Source organism: Hoplias malabaricus, chromosome 12 (genome assembly GCF_029633855.1).
Source record: "Hoplias malabaricus isolate fHopMal1 chromosome 12, fHopMal1.hap1, whole genome shotgun sequence".
Lineage (NCBI taxonomy): Eukaryota > Metazoa > Chordata > Actinopteri > Characiformes > Erythrinidae > Hoplias > Hoplias malabaricus.
The window spans coordinates 29351217-29363635 of NC_089811.1; the positions used below are offsets into that span (position 1 = coordinate 29351217).

At 38.8% G+C, this 12419-nt stretch overlaps 1 protein-coding gene across 1 annotated transcript in view; it reads left to right on the top strand.

Moving 5' to 3' along the window:
- Positions 1-5641: 5641 nt before the first annotated feature.
- LOC136711037 (pregnancy-specific beta-1-glycoprotein 5-like) overlaps positions 5642-12419 on the top strand; it is a 29995-nt gene continuing 23217 nt past the window's right edge. Inside the window, exon 1 of the mRNA XM_066687006.1 lies at positions 5642-5895. Coding sequence (XP_066543103.1) covers positions 5850-5895 — 46 coding nt within the window. The 5' untranslated portion in view covers positions 5642-5849. The remainder of the gene's footprint in view (positions 5896-12419) is intronic.

Sequence of the window (12419 nt, forward strand, 5' to 3'; positions counted from 1 at the left end):
GGTCAGGAATTGTCTTCAAACCTTTTGTCTTGTCTTGTCCAGGGTCATAAATTCTATGTGATGCCACTACCAAGGTACAGGAAACAGCCAATCAAAAGCAAGAAATGCTCTAATTCTCCTTCATTGAGGATGAATCAGGTATTCGGGCAGGTTTTCTAAACTCTGGTTAAAAACCTGTGGCGCCAAATGACACAGGCTTCTTCTTCGTCCTTTCTCCACTGTTCGACTCTTCACTTCAAGGCTCCAGACACTTGGGGCATTTCCTCTTTTAGCGTTTTTCAAGAATAAAGGGTAAAATGACCCTGGGGGTTTTTTAAATGACTCTGCAGGCGTCAGACTCATGGCTTTGTTAAACTGTCGTGGGCCTTTAAAGCGTGGTCCAAATAGAAACTACAGATTAAGAAAAGCTATAGTTTAACTCTAGTGAAATTTCAACGCCACACAAAGAGGCTGAAGGAAACCTTAGACCTCTGACCCTCAAAAGGACGACAACGCCTCCGGACCAGCAATGATGAAGAAGACAGCTGCAAGCACCCTCAGAATGACCTTCTGAGATGAGGCCCCAGGAGAGACCTGCTTGGACTGTCTCTCACAAGGCGGCAGACCAGCAACAACGAAGAATCCCCACAGAGACTTTCAGAACGCCACCAGCTCCGACGGCTGCGTCTGAAAGCCTCGGGAGAAAAGGAACGTCCGCAGTTGCAACCTACAAGGCCCATGTCTGCAATTCTCCAGGAAGCCGTGCCGGAAAGCACCGTCGGCAACCATGTCCATCTCCGGATACGTAAGGTAACATGGTCTCATGTCTCCCATGGCCCATGTGTTGGTACTGAAAGTTTGCTGGGATAAACAATAGCCTTTTTTAGAACTTAGGGCAATAATTATCATAGAGAAATTCCCTCATATATTAATCTCCCTGTTCCCTCATATATCGCTGTAATCCATTTTATTATATGAATGTCTAATCAATATTCATTATTCTATTTCACAATTAATAAACCAGTTGTGTGATAAAACCAATCCTTGGTTATTTGTTTGTGTGTGCACCTTTCTTGTATGGAATTATAACTTCTAGTTCAGATTAAATTTCACAGTCAAGAACCCACGGCGGGTCAATGAGCATAATTCATTAATAATAGTTAATTCTAGCTAATTCTGCTGTATAATATGTGAAGATGGCCTTCTTGTCTAAGTTGAAATTAAGACAGTTAAGACACTACATATTAGTTAATGGCTCCCAAACATGGAGTTTAGCAAAATGAATTAAATAATAAATTATTAATAAAATAATGATTAATTATCATTGACTCCGCTATGTAGTGCTTATGCCACAGCAACGTGTGCATAACTATTTCCACTACAACACAAACATGGCACCATGAAAAATCTCAAAATCTGTAGTGTCACTAATATATTTTTTCATAACAATTTCCAAGAACATAGCAAAAATACTAATTTATTGAGTGGAATTATATATAAAATGATTAAATCAATGAAAATCAGTGACTTTAAGCTTTAATTTGGTACATTAACTGTTGACTTTGGACCATATACATATCACAGTAATGTGTATTTCTTATTACTTTATGAGAAAATTATACAGTAAAAGTCTTCCAAACGTATATACAGCTGATAGCCAAGGGAGATCTGTTTAATGACAGTGGAATGATTTAGGCATTATGAGTATATTTTGAGTAATCCATATCAATATTCAGTATGACTTTATGAGAAAAATTCTAAAGTGAAATATTTCCTAAAGTGAAATAAATCACACACTTTCCAAAATTAACACAGACATCGCTGCTAAAACGTGGGTTTCTGATTCTCTATCTGTCCCTAAGCGGATGTTGTGTTCGACGCAATGAAAACCGTAATGATGCGCTTTTACGTGCACTCGGATTGAAGCGCGGATGGAGTGACCGTCAACTGACCCCAGTCAAGGACTGAGGGAGCATGCAATTCGCTGACTGCAGGAATATAAACCAGAGATGTTGCGCATGAAATTAATGTTAATTTCTCTACAATAAGCCGTCTTTAAAGGCATTTCGGAGAATTTTGCAGTACACCAAACCGGCCTCACAACCGCAGACCACGCGTTAGGTTTAAGATAACAATCTTAGACGTGATGAGTGCAGCGGGTACGAGCGGGAAACGCTGCCTAAAGCGCACAACTGCTCACCGCCCACATACACACATTCTAGAAAGAATAATACTGCCCACCCATTTTGCCGTTATCAATTTCTGACTACGCCACTGGTTGTGCTATTTGTTGATCCAGATGAACTAGGTAGAAAGGAAAAGTCTGGGGAAATACTGGGGAAGTTAAATTTGTATTCTTTTGATGGTTGATGACTGTCGATGTAAGAAATATACCAACCAATTAATCTATGTTTAGAAGTGTCAATCTAACATTTCGTTACGTGAAATAGTATTAAGACTCTGAATTCAACATGGGAGCAACGCAGCCAAACACACTGCCCAGGGAAAGCAGAATATTTTTATTTGAATCATTATCCGTCTTTCACAAGATAACGCCGCGTGCACACTCACACACGCACACACACACACACACACACACATACGAGAAGCCAACAGACTATCTACAGGCCCCAACATTTCTGCAGCACGTTATTCACGGGGTGGACTGGGACAAAAAAATAGCCCTGGCATTTTATACACACTCTAAAAAGTCATTCTGGTGGCCTTTAGCCAACACATAAATATATGCACTGCTTTAAGATAAAAAATGTAATTGAAAGATTTTGGTAGGGTTTTTATAATCATGTGGTGTTTTATTGAGTTTTGGTAAAAAAAAAATAATATAAGTGTTGTTCCAACACAATTTCCTGACTAACCTAAACTCAATATATTCCAATAAATACTAAAAAGCAAAAATCATTTTCTGGCAACTCAGTTATTTGTATTTGACAACGCCATTTTCTCATTCATTTGCTTTCTCCCGCCCACAAGGTTAATTTTACCGGAGAAGGCTGCTTCAGTTTGCTTCACGCACACTTTATTGTGGATAAGGCACAAAAAGCTACCAGGGTGAGGGTTATAACCATTTTCATGACTCATATAGGTGGTTTATTTTATTGGTGTGTTTAGGTTTGCCTGTTTTTCTGTTGTGTTGATGGTCTGTGTATGGTAGATATAGGCAGAATTAGCCAGCTAGCCTTCCTTATTTAACTCTGTGAGAGACAGTGTACAACCGCCATTAACACTTTTATGACCCTCAGTTTTTATTTAATTATTTACTCGCTTTGAGACTTAAGGCGCAACAAGTTAAACAGAGGGAGAGGGAAACGGAAGAGAAAGAAGTTACATTTTTAATACTGTTTTTATGAATGTTCTCATGTTCTTGCATCATTGTTTAAATTGTCTCACACGCAATTGACTGAAATGGAGCCTTATAAATGTGACATTTATACAGTAAACAGAATACATATTTTTTACTGTTTCAAGTATGTGAAAGATGTGAGATGTGATCACAGTAGGAATAAAAGTAATCATACTGTTGAATATCTGTTGATTGTGACATTTATTAAGATCATGTTATATAAAAATGCTTTTTACTATGTCTGTCAAAGTAACTTACTGTACTCAAAACACATTGTTGGATCACTGTAATTTTGCCAGAAGTTGACACAACTCAAAAATACTGTCGCAAAACGTTGCGTTGATTTTTCATTTTCACACAATGCTCTGAAAAACAAATTCACCATACTCAAAATACTCTGTTGGATCAATTACATTTTACCATAAGTTGACACAACTTAAAAAGACTGTCGCAAAATGTTGCGTTGATTTTTATTAATTTTTTTGACCCAATGCTTTATTTTTTAGAGTGCAAGACTGTCCAACTGCATTCGATAACGCATACCTTTTTTGGTCTTTTCGGCCTCTTGATTGTGTATACCAACTATGCAACTCTTTAAAACCATGCACCTTACCAACATTAAATACTTCCAAAATGTGTAATTTATTAACACTATAAAAATGTATATTCCACCACTCCATCAGATTAATGAATCTAACAGGCAATAGCCAAAATTATATAATTCTTAAAAAGTGAGATTTGTTTTTTCATTTCTGTACATGTCCCTAACCATCTACATAAAAACCTGCCAAACACATTTTTCCAAGACCAAAAATCACTTAGCCTTGGGCTAGCCTACTATTCACCCCACAAACGACAATTGTATAATAATGAAATTAGAATGCTGGATTTGAATTGGATTGGAACTGGATTTACCACAGCATCTTACTGTATTTTAGAATAATTGTAAAATACTGTTAAATACTCATACTTAATGCATAATGCAGTATTTTCTGTCAAGCTGTGGAAACATGTGCCATCTTTTCTTTACAATTCCTGCCCATAGTTGTAAGGCCGTTATTAGCTTATTTCACCTGCGTTTACAATACAAACAAACTTGGCCATAGAACATTAGACAAAATTATCTTATGTATGTTGTACTATTCTATAAACACTTAGTTAGCTTTGAATGGTAAAACTGACGTACATGTAGAAATACAGATTACATTTTACTGTATCAAATATAAATAAATGAATACCCAATTCCTATTTTGATAAGTTTGATGCCAAAGCAATTCCACAGTCATTACACGGAGGTAAACTTTGGCTATCAAGTGTATGATTTTGTCAAAATTTCACTGTAGAATTTTCTCATGAATTCATACTGAATATTTTCTGAATACTTACTGATACCAAGGGGTCCCTCTGTTATTGATAGTTGAATGATTTAGGCATTATGGGTATTTTTTGAGAAATCCATCAGTAGGTATTCAGTATGACTTAATGAGAAAATTCTACAGTAAAATCTTTCCAAAATCATAGAGTTGATACCCAAGAGGTCCCTCTGTTTAACGACAGTGAAATGGTTATTACGGGTATTTTTTGAGAAATACATATACATATCACAATAGTAGGTATTTATTATTACTTTATGAGAAAATTATACAGTAAAAGTCTGCCAAAATCATACAGCTGATAAAAAGCCCTGTTTAATGTCAGTGGAATGATTTAGGCATTATGAGTATATTTTGAGTAATCCATATCAGTAGGTATTCAGTATAACTTTATGAGAAAAATTCTACAGTGAAATATTTCCAAAACCACACACTTTCCAAAATTAACACAGACATCGCTGCTAAAACGTGGGTTTCTGATTCTCTATCTGTCCCTAAGCGGATATTGTGTTCGACGCAATGAAAACCGTAATGATGCGCTTTTACGTGCACTCGGATTGAAGCGCGGATGGAGTGACCGTCAACTGACCCCAGTCAAGGACTGAGGGAGCATGCAATTCGCTGACTTCAGGAATATAAACCAGAGATGTTGCGCATGAAATTAATGTTAATTTCTCTACAATAAGCCGTCTTTAAAGGCATTTCGGAGAATTTTGCAGTACACCAAAGCGGCCTCACAACCGCAGACCACGCGTTAGGTTTAAGATAACAATCTTAGACGTGATGAGTGCAGCGGGTACGAGCGGGAAACGCTGCCTAAAGCGCACAACTGCTCACCGCCCACATACACACATTCTAGAAAGAATAATACTGCCCACCCATTTTGCCGTTATCAATTTCTGACTACGCCACTGGTTGTGCTATTTGTTGATCCAGATAAATTAGGTAGAAAGGAAAAGTCCGTTATAGACAGAGGAGACTGAGTAAAACAGAAGGTCTATAAGGATTAATTCGGCGAAGACAGAGTGGCTGTAAATTTTGATTTCTCTTTCTTCGGTCCTGCTCTACTCGTCGCTCAGAGCGGAGTTAGCGCTAAAACTTCGCCTTATAAAAACAACAGCCATTCGCCCGAGAACATGGCGCATTCCGTGGCAACACTGTTGTTTATTCTCTCCAGTGTCGGTAAGGCTGATCCTCACAATTGAACGTGTTGATATGCGTGATGAAGTGAAGTTTAATGAGAAAATGACAAGGAAGTTATATTTGTATTGCTTTGGTTGTTTATGAATGTCTATGTGAGAAGTAAACCATAACCCATTAATGTCTGTTTAGAAGTTTCAGTTTAATATTTCGTAATGTGAAACAGTATTGAGATCTGCATTTACACAAACTCGCGAGCAACGCAGCCAACCACAGTGCCCAGGGAGAGCTGAATAATTTTATTTAAATTATTATCCGTCTTTCACAAGATAACGCGCACTCACGCGCGCGAGAGGCCAACAGACCATGCACAGGCTCCGTTCTATGGAAGGCCATTGGGCTCAAAACATGTTAACGCATGCACGTTAACACGTAATAAAAATTAGCACTTTAACACATAAAATTTTGCCGTGATAACGTGACCAAAAGGAACGCATCACTATTTTCTCACACTATGTTTTTGACACATACTGAGGCATAATTTATTCACATTGATACATTATGTACATTCTATTAATGGCATACTGCTAAACAATTGTGTCATAACAAACCCATACTGAAATGAACTTTCTAGATCATCCTGTTTCTGAAAACAAGTGGATGCATGAAACTGTTTAAGAATCAACTCTTGGTTGATCATTTGGAATTGGAAGAGGCTTGCTTCATAGCCGACTCATATTTACACTCACCTATTCGATTTTCTGATATTATTTATGAAAGGTATTGTCAACCCCATCCAATTTCTTGAAGAAGGCTAGCTGCCATTATGGACTCCCCAGATGTGAACCAGCATTTGAGAAATTTGTGAACCCAGGCTTGCCAGCATTTGAGAAATTTGTGCTCCAAGTGCAGTCTTTATTGGGAAAGCTCAAGACTCTAGGACCAACTGGGAGTGTAGATTTGCAATTTGGGTCTCATGTAACATGGCTTCTTAGCAAAATACCTCTTGAGAGAAGTACAGATTTCCGCTGCCACATGCTTCACCATGCCGGCTCCACTTACACCCTCACAGACCTGTCTGAATGGCTGAAATATGAATCTTGGTGCCACAGTTATGATGATCATCCAGTTAAGAGGGAGAGAATAAGTTAAGGGTCAAACAATAGACAGCTTAGAGTCCCTTCCATATGGCAGCCACAGTCTTGCATGGCGCTGGAGTGTCATCAGCAGACCTACTGTATCAGATATAGATGAAGTGAAGGACCAAGCCTCTCTGCCTTTATTGTAAAGTAACAAAACATTCTCTGAGCTGATGCCCATTTTTGCAGTCTCTAAAGAAGGAGCAGATTTTAGAATGGATACTTTCTACAAACGGATATTGCATCGGTAGACCTCACCAAGTAATCCAGTGCAACCTTAGGAAGCCTTGTCCAATATGCCAGAAGAAGCACTTATGTGTTCTGCATGATATCAACAGCAGAGTTTCCAAGGAGGTCCAGAACCCTGACAGCTGCCTAGTGAACACTACTATACAGCCTCTTTTTCTACACAAGCCATCGGAGGGTAGCAGAGTGCTACTGAATGTTATACGTGTACTGCTTCACCATTGTGATCATACAGTAGACACATAGATGGATTTAGATGATGGTTCAGAAAGCAACTTGCTGCTTTCTGCAGCAACTGAGCAACCCGGTCTTCAGGGAGATTCTGAGAACATTAGGACAATTCATCAAGAGAGTGTCCAAGGAACATCTGTGTAATTCTATGTCTCTCCCTTCTCACACCCAACATTTCCTTATTAAGAGATCTTTTACAGCTTTACCTTTTGTTCTAGCTGATCATTCCTATTACATGGATAAGTTGCAACATAAATATAAACATTGGGCTGCACCACTGCAGCAGTCTGAAAAGGCTAAACCTTTGGTACTCATTGGTGCAGATCATGCACACCTGATCACTCCCATTGCACCCATTAGACTAGGGCCACCTGGTGGACCAGCACCCATCTGTAACACGTTGGGGTGGACACACCAAGGCCCCACAAGGCTAGTGGAGGCACGCTTGTAACCACAGCAATGCCTCTTCACTTCTGTTAATTGAGCTGAAATTGAACTCTTCAGGAGTGTGAAGAAGCTGTGGCAGGCTGACACTCTAGCATACACTGATGAGAAAGATGTTACAAGATCCAAGCTGGATCAGGACACTCAGTGTCCTGGAATCCAAGACTATACATGTGGCAGTAGAGGGTGTTCTCTCTTAGGGGTCATTATTAGGTTTAGAGAGCACGTTGTTGCTGTCAGTGGCAACATACAAAGGATGTTCCACCAAATTCGACTCCTTCCTGAGGATAGGCCACTGTTAAGGTTCATTTTGTGCGATATGAAGAAAGACAGTCCTCCAGGGGCATTGAGTGGCAGGTGCTCCCCTTTGGTACTACTTGTAGCCTTTGTTGTGCCACTATGGCCAATAGAGCAATGTTTTTATGTTGACAATTGTTTGCAGAGCCTACCTACTGAGGAAGAAGTACACGTGACTGTCTCAAGTTCCACAGGGATCAAATTTTAACTTTGCTGATGATAAAACATTGTGCATATTTGAGCATTAATTTCTTTCTTGAGTTAATACTTTGAGTATATTGATGTAGGTACACAAACTATTCTACTTATTAGAGATTAATTAACATTCTTTTAAATTGAGAAAGGAATTGGTCTTCTTGTTTGCTGAAATTCATGTAAATTCATGCCGACACAGTTAGTATACATTTACATGTGAATAGCATAGAATATCACATGATTAAAAAATAATAATACATTGGATAATGAATAACTAGATTAGGAATTGTATAAGTGTCCATGATAACTCTTTTTGGGACAGAGATTAAATGAGAGACAGAGAGAGGCATGGAAAAACAGGGTGCTTTTGGGTGACATATGATTTCCCAAATGTCCCCTTGGAGGCACTGTTGGTCCATGCTGTTTCTTCTGGGTTGAACTATGAATGTTCAATTTAAAATTTCACATTCAGTTAAAGCCTCTATGTTTTGAGTGTCAAATTATTTTGATTGTCTCATAAAGACCTGCTCGTTAATATAAATTTCCGTTGCAGATTTATCAGTAGGAAAGGGGAATAAGCCTCAATAATTTTATTTTTAGAGAAAATTGGCGAGGGTGTTGACTCATTCTCTTGTGAGCCATCTGCAAATTCTTTCTTAGATTACGTCTGACCCTTAGTTTGGATTACTCTGGTGAAGAACTGTGGAATACATTTCCAATACCACCCCACCAGTCCAAGGAAAGACCGGACCCTTCTCTTTGTTGTGGGTACAGGAACGTTCCGAATTGCCTCCACTTTCCCTACTTGAGGTGGCACCAGTCCAAAAACACATATCCATATTGCACCAGTCCAGCACATATCCAAGGTACTCAGTCTGATTCTGAGCAATGGCTCATTTTTGAGGGTGGATGATTAGTCCAGCTGCTTTAATCCTACAAAGCACAGCTTGGAGATGTTGCAGGTGTTGCTGAATATAGCAACATCATCCAAGTATGCTGTTGCATTCCCTGTGGTACCTTCCAGCACTTTGTCCATAAGCCTGAAATGTGGCTGGCTCCCCTGGAGACCAGAAGGCATTACTGTAAACTGAAACATCCTGCTATTTTGAAAGCAGTCACCAGAGTCGGCATTGTCTCGGCTGCGATATACGACCGTATAGTGGGCCGATAGTTTAGGCCAGAGTCTGGGAAACTCTCGGCCCAGACTCGGCCAAGCGTTGCAGCTGAGGCGTGGCTCAAATAACTCGGCCCTAGTCCGGCAAGCCATAACTAAATCTTGATAACTGGACCACAGGCGAGTTTGAGCCAGAAGCACACTACACTATTAGTGCCAGACTCAGCCCAGATCTGGCTCATAATAGTTTATTTCTATACACTGGCACCCCCTTACATTCTCAGAAAAAAGGTACATATAAGGTACGAGTGTTTAAAATCCAGTTTTGTTCCTTAAAGGTACATTGCATTCTCTTCTCTAGAGAGAGAGATTCATGTTGTCATATTACAAAATTGTAATATTTTATTATAGAAATGTCAAACAAAAACATAATGAAACAAAAACATAATAAAAGTCCTGGAGATGAAACAGGGTGTATGAAATCAACACATTTTAAAATCTACAATTATAATATAATTATGTTCCCTTATTAAATGTACAAACCGGATTCCAAAAAAGTTGGGACACTAAACAAATTGTGAATAAAAACTGAATGCAATGATGTGGAGATGGCAAATGTCAATATTTTATTCGTAATAGAACATAGATGACAGATCAAAAGTTTAATCTGAGTAAATGTAACATTTTAAAGGAATTCCAAATTTCACAGTGTCAACAAATCCTAAAAAAGTTGGGACAAGTAGCAATAAGTGGCTGGAAAAAGGAAATTGAGCATATAACAAACAGCCGGAAGACCAATTAACACTAATTAGGTCAATTGACAACATGATTGGGTATAAAAAGGGCTCAGAGTTTCAGTCTCTCTCTAAAGCCAAGATGGTAAGAGGATCACCAATTTCACCATTGTTGCTCAGAAAGATAGTGCAGCGATACCAGAATGGTGTTACCCAGCGTAAAATAGCAAAGACCTTTAAGTTATCATCATCAACCGTGCATAACATCATCAAAATATTCAGAGAATCTGGAACAATTGCTGTGCATAAGGGTCAAGGCCGTAAAACTCTACTGGATGCTCGCAATCTCCGGGCCCTTAAATGTCAACTGTCAAGGAAATAACAGAATGGGCTCAGGAATACTTCCAGAAAGCATTGTCAGTGAACACAATCCACCGTGCCATCCGCCGTTGCCAGCTGAAACTACAGTGCAAAGAGGAAGCCATTTCTAAGCAAGCTCCAGAAGCTCAGACATTTGCACTGGGCCAGGGGTCTTTTAAAATGGAGTGTGGCAAAATGGAAGAGTGTTCTGTGGTCAGATGAGTCACGATTTGAAGTTCTTTATGGAACACTGGGACGCCATGTCATCTGGACCAGAGAGGACAAGGATAACCCAAGTTGTTATCAACGCTCCGTTCAGAAGCCTGCATCACTGATGATATGGGGTTGCATGAGTGCTTGTGGCATGGGCAGCTTGCATGTCTGGAAAGGCACGATTAATGCAGAGTACTATGTTCAGGTTCTAGAACAACATAAGTCCCATATAGACGTCATCTCTTTCAGGTAAGACCCTGCATTTTTCAACAAGATAATACCAGACCACATTCTGCAGCAATCACATCATCATGGCTATGTAGGAGAAGGATCCGGGTACTGAAATGGCCAGCCTACAGTCCAGATCTTTCACCTATAGAGAACATTTGGTGCATCATAAAAAGAAGGCCTGTGAAATTGAAATTCACTGTGAAATTTTGAATCAAAATATTTTTCCTTTAAAATGTTACATTTACTCAGATTAAACTTTTGATCTGTCATCTATGTTCTGTTACGAATAAAATATTGACATTTGCCATCTCCACATCATTGCATTCAGTTTTTATTCACAATTTGTTTAGTGTCCCAACGTTTTTGGAATCCGATTTGTATAAGCATATACATTTGAGGGTACCACCACAATGAAAACATATCTGACAATGTAATATTAGTAAGTGTGCTTTTCATACCTTTAAACAATGTAAACATACAGCAATTGCAATGTATAGAAACAGTACATAAAACCAATAAATAGAAAATACATTTGTAATTGGCATTGAAATTTGAAATTGGCAGTGTCATGATTTCCTAAATCCAATTAACATTCAAATACTGATTTCCAAAGAAACAATTGGTTTTACACCCTAAGAACTGCCATTTACATTCAGACTTTTCTTTAAAAATATGTAATGTATGTACTACGCTAAGGCCATATAACAAAATGCTTAAAATAGAAAAATATTTCACCAGTAGGTTTGGAAAAGTAAAAAAAAATGGCAGAAGGGTACTTTAAAACAGTTTGAGTTTCCTCAAATGTGTGGAAGTACACTTTTGACACTTATTCATGGCATACATCAGTTTCATCAACAGTTTGCAAGCCTCTGCTGTGTTGTCACACTTTGTCAATATCTCACTGCCCTCAACGATGATGGAAATATCAGCCGTATCCTCATCTCTGGCAGCCTGGACAACAAGGATCTTCAGGATGTGAAGTGTAGTGAAAGAACGCTCAAGTTTAGTTACCTCAGTTGTACTCCTTGTTGAATTCCAGCTCTATTATTAAACATATAGAAATTATATTCTGTTTTCTTTAAAAATATTTAATGAAAAACTGTAAACTGCTTATGCATGCAGATTCATTAACTACAGAATGTCACGCCCTGGTCCTGTCATGTCTGTTTTCCCGGCCATGTGCTCGTTCTCAGCACATGGCTCTGTTTGTTGTTACCCTAGTCCCGCCTTTGTTTCGCCTCCTCGTCTGTGTCTCATTTGTTACCCTGCCCCCTCGTTATCTGTCCAGGTGTACCTTGTCTGTGTCTTGTATTTAAGTTCCCTTGTGTCTCTCCTGTTGGTCGGACATTTCACCTTTGTTTG